General features: G+C 37.0%; 1 protein-coding gene across 1 annotated transcript in view; it reads left to right on the top strand.

The window, feature by feature from the left end:
* Positions 1 to 13,336: 13,336 nt before the first annotated feature.
* The window catches only part of npffr1l2 (neuropeptide FF receptor 1 like 2), a gene marked incomplete at both ends in the record, with an annotated part of 135,330 nt that continues 128,592 nt past the window's right edge, over positions 13,337 to 20,074 (top strand). Inside the window, one exon of the mRNA XM_079251713.1 lies at positions 13,337 to 13,516. Within this exon, the coding sequence (XP_079107839.1) occupies positions 13,337 to 13,516 (180 nt within the window). The remainder of the gene's footprint in view (positions 13,517 to 20,074) is intronic.

Raw genomic sequence — 20,074 nt, 5'->3', positions numbered from 1 at the left:
GGCATCTTTCTTCCACTCGTAGCAAACATCATGCGGTAAAGCTGCCAGATTTTCTCCTTTATGTTCCTCATTGAACGCCTCGGTCTGGAGACCAGGATTTTTCATGCTCTACTCATCATCACTATAGTATGCCGTGATTGTTGTGTATGACTGAGTAGCATAAGACGTCCAGCTGTTCACTGTGATTGCAACTCGCTGTGCATTGCTCAAGGACTCAACTATCTCTCTTTTCACTTTCTTGTACAAAGCAGGGATGCGTGTCTGCAAAGGTTGCCCTATGCAGTATTTTTGTACCTTGCGTGTAAAATATAGAGTTGTTGGAAGCTCTCGTTCTCTCTAACACAGTATGGCTGTGTATCTTTACAGATAAAATAGTTGACCACGCTGTTTATTGCTGGTGAGCGGGTAGCATTAGCTGCCAGGGGAGTTCCAGAGTTAGGAAAACTAGCGATACTTCCTCACAATTTATGCTGCTGTTGGCGGTAGATTTATGTGCGCCAGTAGAAACATCTGAGGAAAAGATGTGTGGGAGCAGCATTGAGGTATCTTTCCATGCCTGTTGCCTTGTTCATTGTGCTGCTAGAATATTCTATAGCTGCGTGACATTGAAAATAGTGTGTTTTATAAAATTTTCCATCTTCTTCCTTAAAAAATCCAGTGTTGCCAAATTTTGGACTTATTAGTGTCAAACTTGCATTACATATCTTGTGTACACCTGTTGCCTTGCCTCCTTTCTTTTTCCTGTTTAAAGGGGCTCTATGATGCTATTTCTCATGAGCTTTCTACAGTTAGTGTTCAATACTCATTTGACATATGAGAGACCCTGTTTTTCTTTTATCACCTAAACACATGTTTGAGTTTTCCAGCACTCTCTATGTTTGGTTTCCATGGCGACGGAAACCATTTTTTTTCTTCTTCGAAATTTTAGAGATGTCCGTGGAGGAAGGACTCAGTGATCGGTCATCTTCTCTAAGTTGTGCACATTCATAAGAAGATGGACAGACCCACTTTTACTGCTCTCCTTGCAGTTGACCAATCAGACGCAGCCCGCAGGCAGGACATAGGGCGGAGCTTTCTCTGTTCGCTTGTTTCTGACAGAGGCTGATCTGAGAGGATCAATAGAATATTGATGAAGGGGTTTGTGAAAAATGCTTGATTATTTCTTGCTCTATTGGACTTGCATATTAAAATAACTTAGACTGAAATGTGCATAATCGAGCCACTTTAATAACTGCTGCTGTGCCATTCGTATGCTTCAATAATCACAAAAGATAGTGATGGTGCATTCAAGACACTTGAAGAGCAGAGGAGATAAAGTGTGTAATAATTGATGTAACCAAGGGTTTTACCGATGCAGACACTTTGAGAAAGATGCAATGCACATTTAGGCATCAGTTTCATCTGATGCACACAGAAGCTAACAGTGCAGTCCCAATGGAAACATGTATGAAACCATCTACTCAAATAGTTAAATTTCCTCCATCTTGTCATGACCTGTGTTGCGTGGTAGGTCGTGACAAGACTGGGTGAAGGATACATTGTCTACTGCAAAAATATGCTTATAAAAGAAAATAGAGCCCTGGAATGGAAAATAATGTGTGCAGGGTCTAAGAGTGGAAGTCAGTGGTGTCATGTGGTTTTAAGTTTGTGTCTGAAAAACCAAACCAAGCTGCTGCGGAGAAAGAGAGAGGGAGAGAGAGAGGCTCAGGAAACCTGGAGCTTTTATAGCTAGGTGCAACATGACCAGGTGGTCTGGTTAAATAGGGACTGCCCATGGCACACCTACCTATACGAAAACAACAGTTAGTATCACAAGGTCATGGCTGTCACAATCCCCAGTGTGCACAACACTATATGTGGAGCTGGTTGAGGTCCACATATGCTAAGCTATCAGAAAAATTCTTTGTACTGTCTGTTAGCAGCTCCATCAGTTGAAGTCCCAACATCTACGCCTGACGTCTCACTGTTTCCTGAAGTATTTTCCAGTTGATGCCTGACAATGATGGCCTCTTATAGACGTTACCGCTTACATACTGAAGGACTACTACTAACTGGCTCTTGGATGTTAAATCTGGGGTCATATTCAGGGACTTCACTTGCAGTGGTTTGTTGTATTAAGAGACAGATTTATTCACAGTTTATTTGATAGCAGATTTATGGACGCCGATTTATGGATAGCAGATTTATGAGCAGATTTATTCACAGTTAATGCCACACTTGGCAATATCAACCACATGTTCAGTCAGCGGCCTCCTCTTTCTCACTCTGTCTCGATGGGTTGACTTTTATTTCTGTGAGTTTCCAACATCGGCTCTGCTAGCCCTCAAGAACTACGCCTCTGCACCATTTTCTATGCAGGCTGTTCTCATGAGTGGATGAATTGTTCGTATGATTTCTTTATAATGCATCAATATTTATGCATTTATAAAAATCTGAGCCACTGCAACATCCAAGTTACTGGAGGGGCTTTGGCGTGTTGTGTGTGGGACTTTCCTGGTTCAACAATAACAGAGAAGGGAGAAAAAGCAGGAAAAAGGTTGTTTGTTTGTTTTTTAAAATAATGAATGATAAAGTCTTGCTTTTTGTGCGTAAGTTTTTTTTTTGTATAGTAGTAGTAGTGTATAGTTTTATTTATGTGACTGAAGTGATCCTTTTATCCTCTTATTATTAATTCATTGCTAATTTACTGTACAAAACAAAACAATTAGACATTGTTGGGCACTAAACTATCGATACGGCTCTTATATAAAATGGACATTACCCTGTTTGTAGAGAACAGTGCCATTATCATGTGTATATATATATTGCTAATTACATGCACTGATACAAGAAAAACAATCATGTTTTTTATTTACAAAGATCCTAAGGTCTCAGATGATCATTGCTACAGTGGTTGCTATGGAAGCTGCTTTGTGCATGGGCTGTATTACACTTTAATGGACCATTGGCTAGCAATATCAGGACCTTAATAAGTTTAGTCTCTTTCTGCTTCAATGTATATTTTAAGAATATACAGAAGGTTTTCCCTTACTTTCTTCTCACAGTTTGATATGCTATCAAATAAAAAAGATCACTTCAATGTTACAATCGTATCTTCAATCGTTAACATAAGACCTTGATCAAAATGGGATTACAAAGGTCTTTGGAGACCACATCCATCATTAAACTCTGCATTATTTTTATTTATTTAATTAAACTGGACTTAATGCACCGCTTGGTTGAAATGCAACACATTATTCAATTTCTAATGCATGGGCAAATACTAAAAATGTTTTATGTCCGGTTTAAAAACTGTATGCCACTGTTTTCTGTAAATCATTTTACATTCCAAAAGCCATGTCATCTCTTTTTTTCCATGTTATTTCTCAGTGGTAATAGAATGTATGTGTATATTTGATAATCTGTGGTCTAACCCTGACTTTGACCCATCGATTATGCACTGACCCTAAAAGCAGCATTTCAGGCTTTCTTTATAGCTGAAATCAATGTTCTCCATTGTGAATACTAATATAACTCTAAAAGTGGCTGCTTTTGGAATATACTTAAAAAAAAAAGATTTTAAATACTGGGTGTCATTGTCAATGAAGTGAGAAAGAAAGGTCTTTATCTGGATAATAACATGTTAGTATGAACACTCCACATGGCTTCTTTGAAAAGCTGAATTGACTTCTGTGCATATTAGAAGGCTAATCATTCAACAACAAAAAGGGCTAAAAACATGGCTACAACGGTTACAGAGAACTTGACCGGAGCCGTCTTGTAATAACTCGTGTTATTACAAGACAATTAATGGTACTGTCAGATGTGGGTAAAAAATACTTCCACTCATGTAACCTACTGAATCCACAGTCTTGTGCACACAACTAGTTCACTGTTAATTTATCTGTTGTTTTTTAAATACTCATCCAAGGAGAAGAAGATAAAAACCGTGTAACTGCAAAAAGAGACAGACTATTTCTTCTGCTACAATGTTAAAGCCAGAACTCCATGCCCATACTGCAGGAACGCTCACACCAAAACAAGCAGAATCTACTGTCAATCTAATAATTTCTTCATCATATTATGATTTAAAATTGATCCAACATTCTTTTTAGGGTCTAATAATGGCAACATGCTATTTGAGATCTGTACTTGTTGTTATGATCAATGTTTTTGTTAATCTGCTTTACATTTATAGGATTATCATATTCCATACATAGTTCAAACTTCAATCAATAATGCTTTCTCTCAATATAATGCTTCCTTTGTACGTCAATTCCTCTAAGGTACAACCAGGCTGAGAAGATCCTGCCTGCAAGTCTTCCTATGAATCACTAACACCTGCTAATTGTAGATGTGAGTATAAGAAATTGTACTCATTAAATCAAAAAGAACTAATGAATGTTACTGGAAAGGTGCTCTCACACATTCATTGCTTGCTGCCAGTTCCTTCTGGGGTGCGCTGCATCTGACCTCCTGCATGCGCATTGTATCCACTTTGCAGCAAAAACATCCTCACTCACATGCACAAAAGCACAGAGAGTTGTGGGCAAAAAACTTGTATATCATACAGTTAACCAGCGTGGACAAATACTGTAGCTGCGATCGGATAATTTACAGCACAACCAGATATGTCATATTAGGTTATTCTTCAAATTCGTTCCACACAACAATCCAATGGCCTGATAATATCTCCCAATGAATATTTATTTGTTTGAAAAAAGCAATATTTTGTGGTACCACTTGCTTCAGGAGTATAACTGTTTGTCTTTCTAGAAAATACTGCGTAAGCACTGTTTCACAGATAAAGGAAATGATATTGAGATGTTGGAACCTATTTTAAGCAGAGCACTCTGAACGAGTTACATCTACAAATCGTTTTCTTTCAAAGAAACATTAAATCTAAATATCTCAGTAATAAAAATAATTTAGTCAGTCATCATATATTTAGAGTCTAGTAATCAAATACATTTTCTTTTGTCTAAAATGACTTCTGTAAAGATGAAGATTAAAATAATAAGATTTACCATGCTGAGAACCAGCATCCTGTACTTAAACTTTTGCACCACAGACTTACTGAAAGTTCACCTATGGGGCTTTAAGCAGATGTTGTTTGACATTTATTCCTTATCTATTAAATCACTTTGATGTTTCAAAACTTGATTCTGGATTTTTCTTCTTAGATTAAAAATGTTAAAAGCATTTAACCTCATATAATGTCTCACACTTTTGACTTGATAGTCTTGTGTGGAATAATTGTGTGGTAAAAGGATTAGACTTGATGTAAGACGTAAAATGACATGTGCACATCTGATTCCAATTATTTTTCATGACGCCATGGTCAGTGAGAATTCTAATGCCAGCTGGTGTGCATTATTTTCCTACATACTATACACTTAGTTTGGCAAGTTGAATCACTGTAGTATCATTATGAGCATCACCATAGCAACACTGTAATCAGCGGGTTCAGATCAGATGGCTTTTAATAGATGAATGACAGAAACTCGCTGCAGCTTGACAACAGTTGTTTGCATAAAAATGACATTGAGGCCAACATAACATAGCTCCTGTACTTTAGCATGTTTAGCAAGTTTTTTTTTTTCTTACAAAGAAATAACTATTTGTAATAAAATGTTTTGTGTGAGACCTTGGTGTAAGAGAATTAAACAAAGAGCAAGAAGCATGTGTCTGAAGACCAAGCGACTGCAGTTTTAAACCCTGACGCCTTCTTTCATGCAACAGTGCTCTTTATATCTTTACCAACAAGGATATATTGAGTTTAAAATAATTTAACACTGTTCTACAGTAAAAAGTATAGACTTGCAGTCTAAGATAGCTTGTAGCTGATAGGCTAGCTTTGATTATCAGAAATAAATTTAGTTCATCACATTTAGTTTAACAAAACAGAAGCTCCATGATGACTTTGGCTTGTAGGCTTTAGTTTTGATAAAAGAATTAAATGTTACATTGTCTTAAAAGCTGATATTACTGAAACATATGAGCAGTGAAATAATTAGGAAAATTACATTATAACACAAATGGAGCCCAATGATTTAAAGATCATATTGTTTATCTAACTTTTAAACTTGAAAATCCGCATGAAAGGCTTGTTGATTGTGTAGGAGTAACAATAATTGTTTCAGTTTTGCATGGTGTAAACAAATATATTTCATTTGCTTTACATGATCTTCTGTCTCAACATTTACATGTGAAGGTCAAATGTTTTTGTTTTCTTTGCTTTTTGATATTTTTTTTTGCAGCTCTCTCTGATGTGTGATGTGATGGCCTGTAATAAAACATTTCAAACTGTTTCAGCGTTTCAGTGAAAATCACAACTAAACTGGGTTTAATCAGTTTCATGCTAATTTGTGGCAAGATTGAGTTGATTCTGACAAATATTAAGAAAAAATGTAGTTAAATTAAACCATTAAAAATAGCAGCCGACAATGACATTGCAGAATACTAGCCAGGCACAAACAAGCAAGTGGACCACAAATTGTTTAAGCATTAAGTGTATTAAACGTTTTTAACCCAGAACCCACTGATTTTTTTAAACATCATATTTGGCTTATGAGCCGGGTAAAAAAACAATAACTTTATGAATCCCCAAAGGAAATGTAACTGTCTGGATGCTCATTGACCATTTTCAGAAGAGTTAAAAAGCCTGATAAATGAGGTTTGAAGGACCTTCTGAAGCTCTCCATTAAGTCATATATTATTATAAATAGTTCTTTAACATGTACTGTAGCAATCGTGTTATTGAGAACATCATTATTGGACTAAAATGTATTGAAAACTTTAAGAATATTAAAAGATGGAAAAACAAAACTTTGACTTTTTATTTTAACTTCTGATGAATCCTAAAGTCTACCAAAAAAAGGGGTGTTAGGGATGTGCACTTGATGGCGCTGCAATGGAAACATGGGTCTAGAGAAGACTCCCTGTGGTTGCAGTTTTTTATTAATCCAGTAGGTGTCACTGTCACAAACGTGACTTCAATCAAGCTCTGACCTGTCATTAGCTTAGAGCTAACTGTGCTCACCCGCTAATGGAGGTAGGCGGGCTTAAGCTAAGTCATGCTGTCTGCTGTCTAAAATCTGTGGATGTGCTACATCCTGCCTTCCTGGAGCGGGACACAAGGATACGTGTAAATCAAAAGGACATGCCTCCAATTATGCAGAATTTTTAGATTTAAATTATTTCTAAATAAATGAGTTATAAATAAAATTCACTCCCCAACAGTTGTCATAAAGGTCAACCCGACCTTAGTGACATTCATTTAAATTTTTTTTTTTAAACCAGACTGTAAGCACGTTTATGTCTGCTGTGAAGTTGGCTTTATGATTTTTAACGAGGTGTTCCTCGACTCCTCATCATGCATTAAAACCATGTTCTGCACGGCTCCTTGTTGTTTAATCCTTTTTGTTTTGCAATGCATTGTATAGGAGTATAACGGGTGTGAGTTGTGTTGGAAATAGCCAAATAAATGATCTAAGGACCAAGGTACGTTTTATCAGTCTGTTTCCTGGGTGTGAAAGGCAGCAGCAGAAACAAAAAAACAAGCTTTTTCCTTGTTTTTCTGTTTTGTGCAAAAAACAAAAAAAAACAGGAAATGGTTTGATTTTTTTGTTTTCACCAAAAAAATGAAAATACTATTCTATATTTTGTTTCATTAGTGGGCGGGACTACAAAGCCTGCCGGAAAAGTGCCCTTCAAAAGAAAGCTCCTGCTCAGGCAGGCATGGTGAATCTAACTTTAGTTGTATTGCCAGTCATATGTATGTATTCTAAATTAAAGCAGACCTTTTACGCACCTACGGGAGTGTAAAAGATCTAAGATTAAGGTTGATTTATCTACATGGAAAGCTGTTATCCATAGAAAATAATATTTGGAACTTATCAGGTCATAATGTGACATTTTTTAGAAGAACATAAATTGTGTCATAACTTTGGTATAAAAAGAAACGTGAAATGTATCATATCTTTGCAACTTTGCAACTGTGGCAGAGATGATCAGACCGCTGTTGAAATACTGAGACAGCAATAACACGATCATCAGCCGTGTCTGAAAACCTGCTGGCGCAATCGGCCGCTCTATCTTCAATACCTCCACGTCCACGCACACCTCACACACCTCACCTGCCTGCCAAGATCTCATGACTCATGGCATTTCATTCTCCAAAATGTGCATAGCCTGTATCATTTTAATTTTAGTTTTTAGAAGACAGCAGAGCAAAAGCGTTACCACAGGTTGCCTAAATGTTAACCAAACACATGACACAGACACACTTAAGCCTCCTCTCCCCGCACAGAGCAGGTGGTTTATACCCTGTTACCTGGATCTCCTCCACATTGCCCTGTACAATAATAAATCATTCATTTTCAAAAGAGAGATGTTTCTGCTTGATTAAAATAAAATGTCATGATGTGTGTTCTGGTCCTCCCTTGTTTCTTGTTTAGCCTTTGTTCCTGTTCATTTGGTTCACCTGGTCTCATTAATCCATTCACCTCACCTGTGTCTGGTTTTGTCCCTGTGTATTTGTACCTTCAGTTTTCTGTTCTCCTGTGCAGGTTCATTGTGTTTAGTTTGCCCTCTGTGTCCCAGGTCTCCTGTGTTCCTGCGTTAACAAATAAAAAACCTGCAAATAAAAAAAAAGCCTGCATCTCCGCATGGCTTCCAGCATTTGGGTCCTCACCTCCAGCACTCATCCTGACAGAATCTCAGTAAAGAGTATTTTCCTCCAATAGGCCTTGCTGTAAGTCACTATATCTATTCTGCATATCAGCCTTTGGAGGATTTAAATGAATGGCATTATGAATAGAATTGTTTCTCATTTTTACAATAAAACTGATGATATGACCTGTTTCACACTTTTTTTTATTATAAAAATAAAACTATTACGTTATGACACATTTTATGTTCTTACTATAAAACTGTCACATTATAATGTGATAAGTTCCCAGTATTATTTTATACAATTAAAGTTAGTTTCAACAGGCCTGCCTGAGGAGGAGCTTTATTTTGAAAGGCACTGAACCAGCAGGCTTCGTAGTCCCCCCACTAATGAAACAAAATACAAAATGGTATTTTCATTTTTTTTTTTGGATGAAAACGAAAAAATAAACCATTTTCTGGATTTCTGTTTTGTGCAAAAAATTAAAAAAACAAAAAAGTTTGTTTTTTACACTCAGGAAACAGTCTGATAAAAACGTACCTTGGTCCAACAGTCTACTCACACCATGCACAAAATCTGCATCGGAGAAACCACTGCTGAGCACCACGGAGAAAAAGATTTTTTTTTGAGGGGAGTGACCAAGAAAGAAAAACACAAACAAAAATAGAAGTACTTAGTCTGCTCTTACATGTACCATGGATCGTGGCCTGAAAACAACTTAGAACTGGAGCAGACTAACTTAAAAACAAAAAACTAAATCAACAAAGGGTAGCAGGTGATGATACATCCCACTGCATCCTAGGATTCCCATGCCCCATTTCCTTCCTCCAGGAAGGACTACCAAACAGGAAACTTGCACAACCTGGCAGACAGCAACACCCTGTGGAACCACTTGTTTCAGGAGTATTTTACACAAAACTATTAGATTTAGGCAACAACAATACGTGACAGTAATGGTATTTCACTAGGAATAAAGTTTTCTTTATTCCCTGCTACTTTTTTGGACTCTGAAACAGTTACTTTTCTTTATTTTAATATTCAAAACATTTTGAAATGTTCTTTTGTTCTAAAAGAGCAATCAATCAATAACATCTCATCCCTTTAACTTCATGACATTTTGTGGAATTAGACAATTATCTTTTGCAAGGCTGGTTAAGAGAAATATGGAGCACGCAACACTGTTTTTGTAACTAATGATAAAGTTGCAAGATGAAGTTATTGTTGTATTTACAGCTATTCTTTGCGGCCACAGATTGAAGCATAAAGAAGGTGGGAACAATACCTGCTATCAGCATGATACTGACCCTTTTTGATCTTGACCAGCTCTCCCACACAGTATTCACTTTTTTTCTACCTACACATGTATCCCACAGGGTCAGAAGCCTTTGTACAGAGAAAATACTTAATTGCTGCAGGCCTTGTGTTTGCTTATTACGCCCGAAGTGTTGAAGACTTCATACACTCCTTTTTATATAGCGGTCATGTAAGATCAAAGGGGATTAAAAAAATGTGAAGAAACAAACATTTAATGGAAGGAGAAATATATGATACAAGATAATAAATATGAAAATATTTAATGAAAAAGCAAGAATATGGAATCAAGCCTTTGCCCAGCTGTCTCTTCTATTGTTTGTAGTGGGCTGTCGTCCAAAGTGGGTCCTGATGGCCAGTGTGCCAATCACCTTAGCAATAAGACCCTGTTTGGGTATCACCAGCAGTGGTGTAGTACTTTGCAAGTTGTGCAACAAGTAAGCAAGGATGTATAATATTAATGTTGTCTTTAAATAATGGGAAGGAGAAAATACAGTAAAAAATAAGAAAAGTTTTCAGCTGCCACATATTTCTTTATATTTTGGTTTTTAAACAGCTAAACTTTTTTTTCAAGAATATTTTTATATTAATAGCTCTCCAGCTTTTTTGAACCTCTTTCACAGCATTTCTTTAAACATTTCATGCCAGTAAAAAACTTCCCCTTGCTTTCTTTTTCAGTAAAGTCGTTCTACCTTCCCACTGCAGAACAGCGTGTTTATCTCAGAATGCATTATCATTTCTGGCTCTACATTGCTGGTGATGTTTTTATGTGTTTCATTCATGGGACTATGCTTGGAAATTAGAAGTTTGCTAAATCCGGTACATTTCTGGCAATATAATACTTTGGTTCTTTGGATTGTCCCATTTAAATAAACGAGTAAATGAATAGTGTGATGGACTGGCAACCTGTCCAGGCTGTACCCTGCCTCTCAACCAGTGATTGCTGGGACAGACTTCAGCATCTCCAGACCCTGAATTGGACTAAGCGGTAAAGATAATAAATGGATGGATTAAAAAAATAAAATACAATCCACTATTTTTATAAAGCTCATTTTATGAAAAAACAAATGTGTCTCCAAGAGGCTCTACATGAACAATCAGAAATATTGATGAACAGAATAAAAACAATAACTGTAAAGGAGCAGGGGTGAGGATCCAAATGCAGACCAGGATGCAGAACAAAGATGTTTAACAGAAACCTGGTTTGGCAAAACAAAGAAGACAGAAAAACTAGATTAGGACAAGGAAACAGCAATCTGAAACCAAGTGGTATTTATACACAACAAGACACAGGCAGAATGGATAAGCTGAATGAAACCAGGAAACAAAGCTAGACAGAAAATACAAGGAAAATGACAAAATAAAACAAGAAAGATGCACCAAGGACCACACAAAGACTCCACACTATGACAATAACAAAGTGTAAATAATAAAACAAGTTAAAAAAAAACAAACTTATAACACATCTTTTTTAACCATCTTGTTAAATCATAAAAACAGGATTTATTGGAAAGGGTAAATTATCTTGTGAAGAAAAACAGATATTCCCTCCCCAAAATGAATAGTTCACTTCTGTAGCATTTTCTTTGAGATTTATGTTTAATGCTTGAGATATGAAAAGTGTTTAACATTAAAGTCAAACTATCATATTTCCACAGAAATCTGCCACAATAAGTATTTACACACCAGGGAGAAAGAACGGATAATTTAAGAGGCATTTCAAAACATAAAAACTCTCCTGGGGCAATAAATCACAATATATTTACATTGTAAAGACCTGCTGCATGGATGAGATGTGCAATCCAATAAATATGAACAACGCCTAGCAGCAGCTGTGTCACCAGCTATTAGCTGAATATCTGGTAAAGGAAGAAAAGTAGGCTAGTTTTATATTTCATAAAAACAATATCTACACATGAATATCTTTTAAACAAGTTTATTTTTTCATATAAAGGTATACAATAAAATCTTCAGCAATAAATGCAAAGACAAAAAAAAAAGCTAAATAAATAGTATAAAAATAATAAAAATAACTTCAATAAAAATTTACAATTAAACACATTTTGTGCAGGTTAGAGAAAGACAGAGCGACACTGGATTCAGCACCAGACCCCTCTCTACTAGGGACCCTACTGACCAAAATCACATCACAGGTCAGGTTAAGTTATGTGCTAAAAAGGATCTCCAGTAGTCACTGGAGACATAGCCAGCCTAACTGAATAATGTATAACACCTCAAATGTCAATGTCCAACTGGAGATGGAGACTTCCAGTTCAGATGAATGAGCTTCTCTGCCATCACCATTCCTCGCTGTCCGGTAGTTCGTCACTGTGGCAGTATTGAAGTCAGCAGAGACCGTCCAATGATGGCCAGGATGCTGCTGGGCTGAAAAAGTCTCAATAATATATGTCTCTAAAACTTTTAAGGATTGCAAAGTAAAAGCTGTATATTGACAGACACAATAGATAAACCAATGATATTCAGATGATAAACCAAATATATTCAGAAGAGAAAAAGAAATATGTCAGTATTTTGTTTATTAGTTAGTTTTATTAACTAAATGTGTTTTTTTTAAATTTGCAGCCTGAAACATGTTATAAAATATCTAATATCTTTTGTTTGCAGCTCATCAATGGACAATATAATATCTCACAGTAAGCCAGGGTGAGATCAGCCAGCGGCGACTGCATTTAATTTTCAGTGAGGTCATGTAGCAGAGGTGATCATCAGCTGCTCTGAATGCAGCTGGATGCTGGACTGCTGCTGCCTCAGGACCAAAGCTCTTCTGAGTGCTTTTGGTTGGAGAAAAGCCTTGCAGCACTGCTGCTCATTGAGAGGAAGTAATAGTTACCTGCTTTCACGTAGGTTTCCAAAAGTCTCAATTAACACCAGACACTCGCTAAATACAGTGACAAAGTTGTGGCGCCCTGACCTGCTGTGTGGCACCTTTTACAGTAAGTACACACAAACGAATTTTAACACAATCTGCCTAGAGTCTGGAGGAGGCAAAAAGTTCGCAAGAAGGGGTCAAGCTATGGGCACCACTCTTGAACACAGTCTGAACTGGAGTCAATGACATAATTGTGAACTTGTCACAAAGAGAGTTGAACCCATAGAAAAGACTATCCACCATGGCCGGTTTAGCAGATTTATTTTACAGTGGCTTCTACTGAGCTGTCGATCGATAGAGGCTCAGCGATCCAGGCGGTATGATGAGTGTGCAGACAGGTTCCAGTGGAAGCAATTTTGGATTTCAGGCAGGTAATCCTAAAATGAGAAGGAAAGTTGCAAATCCAGTCCTCGAGGGCCGCCGTAGTCCTGCAAGTGTTTCTCTGCTGTAGAAACACACTGTGTTGCCACAGTGTTGTAGCAATGATGCAGTCCTACCAGCTGTGCCAGCTACTCACACGACACACCTCCTGCACACACGCACTAACGCACATGGAGCAGTGGTGCTTTGCTCTTGCTGTGACGGAGGGGCACCTCACCTCGATGCACCTGGACAACCGAGCTGCTTATTTTATGAAAAGCAGCAGCACACACTGCATACAGGTGAGAAACTGAAACTAAAGTCCTAATTGATCAATATCGATACCAATGTTGGTATTGTTGATATCAACATTTGGTCTAACTGGGTCTATGTGATTCTTTAAGAAGAATTTGTGCTGATAAACTTTGAATCTTGAAGCCATGTTGAAAAGAAATGAGGCGGAAGTGAGGACTTCAACAATGTAGCAGCTTCCAACTACAACGATGAGGGCAGGAGTGGGCAACTCTGGTTCTCAAGGTCCAGAGATGTATAAAGTAGAAGTAGAAAGTAGAAGTCCTGTTCCAACCAGCCACTAAACCAGGTGAATTTAATCAGCTCAGCTCCACATCAAGGTAGATGAGCCTGTTAGTGAAAACACCTGTTCTGAATCCATCGGTAGATCCAAAAACATGGCAGGACTTCAACTTTAGTTTTACTTTCTACTTCTACTTTATACACCTCTGTCGAGGTCCTCATAGGACTACACTGTATAGCACATTATATAGTGAACTCATTCTGTTGGCGACTGGGACATGAAGCGGGCTAATTTTTCCTCATCACAGGTCATGTAACTACAGACTGTAACCATAGCAACCATGAGTTGGTCCAAATCCAATTCAAACCTGTGTGAGAATATATTATTTCCATAGATTGTATTTTATTTTCTCTTAGTTGCATTTTTGTTCAATAAATAAGGATACAAAATGAATGGGCTGTCATTTTTTTTTTAACCTGCTTTGACGTCTGTGTCATTTGCACCATTTTGAGCTCCTTTGCAGAGCATTGTGGTCTATATTGACCCGCCGAGTGACCATCGATGCTCACTAAGATACATTGTGTGTAATGTTGAGTGTGGTATTTCTCTCTGATCATTCTGACACCCCTAGAAAATGGTGTGACCACTACATAGGGCACTATAGGGAATTCAGACACAGAAAAAGTCTGCGAATTAAGTCTGATGTGTGTCAGGTGTGCTCAGCAGGGGATTTCTAAACACTTGCAGGACCGCAGCCCTCAAGTAGCCCACCCCAGCATTAGGGATCTCTTCCATGTCAGCATGTCTGCACTTCCAGTAAGGGAGAGCCTCTTGGATTTGCTGCCCGATAACAGTGTCTACAAACAGACAGACCTAACCACCATCTTTAGCAGGTTTTTATAGGTGAACTTAAGATATCCAATTAAGTTTGTAGCACCACAATATAATAGAATTGACTTTCTTGAGGAAGGAGTTTTAAATTATGTGAAGAAGTTTTGACTAAATACAAAAATCTGGGTAGGTGCACCGTTTTGACCGCATTCATCCAGCTGATCGTAGCAGCAGGCAGCAACACCCACTTCTTGATATTTTACTGCGTTTTCTGAGAAGTTCAGTTTGAAAAGATGTTTTAGATTTGTGGTCGGCTTCAGTCCCAAGCTGTCCCTATCCAACTTAACGGGCATTTTAATCCTCTGTCTGGACCATCAGAAGGCATAAATTTGCTCTTTCCTCTGTTCATAACGTTGCCAGACAATGCACGTAATTCGATCTGTTTTTTGGGATACCATACTGGATCAAATGGATTAGGAGCCTGGAAACCATGGGGGCAGTGTTGGGCAGTATTGCTGATGTGCAGACTGAGAAACAAACAAAAAAGAAAAATCCTGCAGTGCATCTAATGACTGCACAAAACCACCACTATTACCAAGTTGTCTCGTTGCCTTCGCTGTCACCGTTATATCATTTTAAAAGACAAATGGAAGTATTAGAGCAGTGACGTCTGTTTATTCACGTAAAGAGAGGATAAATGGGCCTTTCCTGACTCACGCACTCTTGCTGGACACATTTTCCTTTCAGTTTGTAGTGTTTCTACAGGAAAAAAAGCAGTAAAAAAAAAGCAAGTTAGGTGTTCAAAAAGGTGGTTATATTTAAAATCTAATTGATGTGCCGGGAGGAACTCTAAAAATGTCTACTATTTATCCATCTCAGTATCGCCCCCGCGTTATGAATATTAATGACCGTTTCAGTCATAAAGGTAAAACTCTGCATGTGCTGAGTCTATATTAACAGTAAGATGTACCGTGTTACTGTGGCAACTGCTTCTTTACCTTCATCTCTGGAACGTGGTCTCTTTCTTACCAGTCTGACTTTCTCTTAGTTTCCTTTCTTCCTCCTCCTCCATTCCATGAATGTCTCCAAAACATAGAAATAAGAGGATATAAGACTTATATGTGCTTTAACTTTGCATAATTTGGACAATTTTGAATATACAGCTTGATGAAACAATAATGTTTATTGTGGGTTGAACAAAGGCTGCTTTGGTATTTGCTCTCTTCTTTCGTAGCCTGTATCCCAACTTTCCTCTTGCCCCTTTTATCTTCGGCTCTTTATTTATAAAAGCAAAATTAAAACACAGATGGTTACTTTGCAATCTAAAAAGAAGTATGAATTGGTCTATGTCAACTTCTCACATCTAGATAATATTACCTTGTTACTTTAAGTTCTAACAGAATTATTTGGCGACGTAACACCGGATCGGAAACAAGTTGACATGAAGAGGGTGCGGGAGGAAACCAGAGAGAAAAGTAGAGGAAATTATAGCGTTTCTTCTATGACTAGAGCTGTGAAACCGCTAACTAATAATACTGATGAGCTTTATGTGGTGACAAGGACACAGAAGGAATGCAGATAAAAAGGTTTTATGTATTTTTCCTGAGACGCAGGAATAAAACCCAGATTTTCACATTTCTATACTGGTTTATTCCTTCAAATTCCTGCAATTTTCACCTAAAACAGATTTTTGGGGATGAAAGACTGGACCCTTGCTGGTGGAGCAGGACTTAATTGTTGCAATATCATGTTATACCGCAATATATATGTTCTCATCTGGTACATTACATAAATGTTAGCAATTGTGACCGATCTATAATAAGGGTTAAAGGAGACCGGGAACGGTTGGAACATGGGGAGAGTTGAAACACCAACATTTCCACCAATTAGGAATGAGAAATTACTCAGATGATCATTTCAGTGTTTACTCACTTCTTTCTCAATCTCACTGGGCAGTGTTCAAGGCTGAAAACATGTGTATGCTGACTTTATTGACAAAAAGCTGATTTTGAGTTAAGTATTTTTCTTTACCAACACTAAACTTTGTTCAGAACTCATGTAACTACAAATAAAACCGTATGACTTGCAGTAAATCATAATGTTGCCTTTTAGGCAAAATGTGATGCATCACCTAACTGCTCATTTCAAACCACTTAATACAGTTAGCAAAACAATGGTTGACAGGGTTGGGTTGTAACATTTATTTTAAGTCTTACAACCATCTCCTTACATAAACCAAGGATAGATTTTTTTCATTTTATATATAGCTATTTTTATTTGGAAAATTGGAGAACTTAGCCCAGTTCTTTGCAATAAACTTTATGGTATTAATTATTTGTATTATAACATAGGTGATATTATGGGGTGGGAAGGGAGTAAACAAAAAAAAAAAAAGGTATCACTTCATGGAAGGATCTGCATCCAACTGGACAGTCCACTAGCACCTTCCTACGATGTCCTCTAATGTTTGATTTCGTGCTTGTGTTGTTTTCACTCATATGTAAGTCGCTTTGGATAAAAGCGTCTGCTAAATGACTGTAGAATAGAATAGAATAGAAATTTTATTCCTTTTAAAACATGCCTAGGCAATGGAAAATGAAGACATGAGAGAAGTTTACCTGCTAGTGTTTTTTTTAAAGCATCTGATGAGGTCACAAAGAAGGGCAAGTCAATCAAATCAGTGGCAAAGGAACAAAACAGGAAAAATAAAACTGCAAGATAAAAAAAAAAAGGAATAATAAAGAAAAGCATAAGAAGATGCAAAACTCTTCCCCCTTAAAAAAAGCTGAGAGGCAAAGCTGAAGATCCTGAGACCTCAGATGATATTTGTGTTATTTGCATGGAGCCATTTTTCAACTCACGGCCAATAGGAAGTGTGAGTAAAATGTACCTTATGTAGTCCTTGGACCCACCAAGCTTGCACTCCAGGTCCACCAACATTCATTTGTCAACACTGTGATTCAGATTAAGAACATAATTGAGCAAAACATTCATATATTGGTCCTGTTTCTTTGTTGTTTTTATACTTTGTTTTATTATATGCATAAAGTATAGGCTGAAAATCACACATATCATTTTCACACAAGTGCAGAGCGTTCATTAGGCAGCCATACTGTTTACACACTCCTGAGTTAAACATTGAATGTTTGAACAGTAGTAATTAAAAGAGAGACAGTTCTGAATTGTTCTTTTATTTTAATTAATCCATTTCTGAAGCATATTATATGGTGTGTCTTATGTTTTTGCTTCTTTTGCCTAACTGTTACAACTCTCCCCAGTATGTGTTACAACCCTGCCTGGTAGTGGGTTAGATTGTAACAAAGGACTACTGTGCATTTGACATACTGGTCTATAATAATCTTACAGAATTTTGAATTGGTGCCTTTTTTAGTAGACAGATGTGGGTATTTCATATAAAGGTTTGAGAACTGTAGCTCAAAAGTTCAGCGACTTACAGGTGTTGAAGCAAAAAGTGTTGCAACCATCCCTGGTCTCCCTACTACATTATGGAGTTATGGTTGTAGCTTTGAATGGTTGACTTAATCAGATCTAAAGAATCTCATCTTTCCAGTGGTGTACAACATGTAGATACTCAGGGAGACTGAGTAAAATGTATATTTATTTGTGAAAAAATGTCATGTCCTACACAAAACACCTGTTACCAAAGACATAAGACAGTAGTTCACAGATCGAGACATTAAAGGTGGAGTATGTAAGATTTTCAATATTTTCAAAATAAATTAACTAAAAAAATAACTACAATCATAATTAGATAGTTTTAAAAAAACAAAACAAAACATGGAGGTTCCAGTCTGTCCATATTTGACGTTATTAAATTACAAGTTTAATTTATGACTAAGACCCTTCTTAAATGTTTGCCTACCAGTAAAAAAAAGTGCTTATTAATTAAACTTGTAATTTAATAACACATCAAATATGGACAGACTGGAACCTTCATGTTAAAAAAAACTATCTAATTCTGATTGTAGTTATTTTATTAGTTAATTTATTTTTTAAAATATTGAAAATCTTACATACCCCACCTTTAAAGTGACTGAGAAAAGTGTTGGTATTGCAGTGCTGGTCTGCAACAGGTGTTGTCCTGGATTTGTGACTGGGTAATATCTGCCTACAGAGTTTACAAGTGATGGTCTGTATGTTTATATGTAAGCTGAAACTGTTAGTTATACAGCCTGGGGCAACAGCTCATTCACTGGAAGAATACAAACACAACATTATAATGTATTCCTGGTGATCTCTGAAGATTTCAACAATATCAACAATATATCTCTGCTACACTTCCAACCAAGGCTAGATTAATAATGCAGAGGCCTCTGGGCACAGTGTTGAATCACAGCCTGAAGGACATTGTGTATAGTGTCATGCAGGATTTACACCACATTTCTCTCAAACTACATTTCTCAGCTGGCAGCAACAACATCAAGACAGTAGACATTGAGGTGAAACTTACTGGCTTATGTAAATATCTGTTCTTTCACTTCCACCTCTCTACGTCTGAAATTCAGATTCAAGTGTAATTCACACAATCATATGGAACTCCCCTGGGGTCGGGGTAAAAAAAAAACAAAAACAAAACTGGTTGAAATCCATGCATTCAGTTTACTAAACTGTTGCAATAAAGTGCTCACAGTTTAGTAGAGCGAATGCATAGTTTTTGACTGTTTTTTTTAAACCTGACCCCAGGTGGGTACTGTACAATCTCCCTCTTACCTGCTGATGTTTCTTATCTCTCTGCCCTCTTCTACTGTCTCATCTATATCCTCTTCTCCTGTCTTCTGGTGTACTTATGCTCTACCGCTTTTCAGTTCTGCCTTTCTGCATCCATCACCATCTTTCCTCTGCACTTGCAGGCGATTCTTCTGGTCTTTCTTTTTCTCTTCCACTCATTGGTTGCATTCTTGTCTGTCTGCCCGAAGATCTCATTATTCATAGCTTCTGTAATATCTGCACTATGGACTGTTTTAGTTCTCTTTTTTCTTTTCTTTCTTTTTTCCCTTTTTTTCTCTCTGTCCTGTCCAGCATCATAACACACACAACGGCAGTTTGTGTTGCTATATTTTGCCAGACACATTTGCTCTGCCAAGGGAGACCAGCCATATGTATAGCTGCCCTATATTCAGATTTGGTTTTTTTGTTATTACTGTAATCATCAGTCCTGATAAGCAGTGCTGAACCTGGCAAAGAAAGAGAAGGTAAGAAAGAAAGGAGTGGAGAGAAAGGTACAGATTTGAAGTACCTTAAAATAAATAAAAGACATGATCGTTCATTTTAGAAGAACAGAAGTAACCAAAGCACCATTTCCATCATAAGAGAAGAGGCCATGGTGGGTGATAAATGTCTGTGTTGAGAGGAGAACTTGTAAATATATTAATATAATATTAATATAATATATATATATATATATATATATATATATATATAATATATATATATATATATATATATATATATATTATATATATATACACACACA

Source organism: Telmatherina bonti (genome assembly GCF_933228915.1).
Source record: "Telmatherina bonti genome assembly, chromosome: 13".
NCBI lineage: Eukaryota > Metazoa > Chordata > Actinopteri > Atheriniformes > Telmatherinidae > Telmatherina > Telmatherina bonti.
This window is presented reverse-complemented; position numbering and strand designations above follow the sequence as displayed.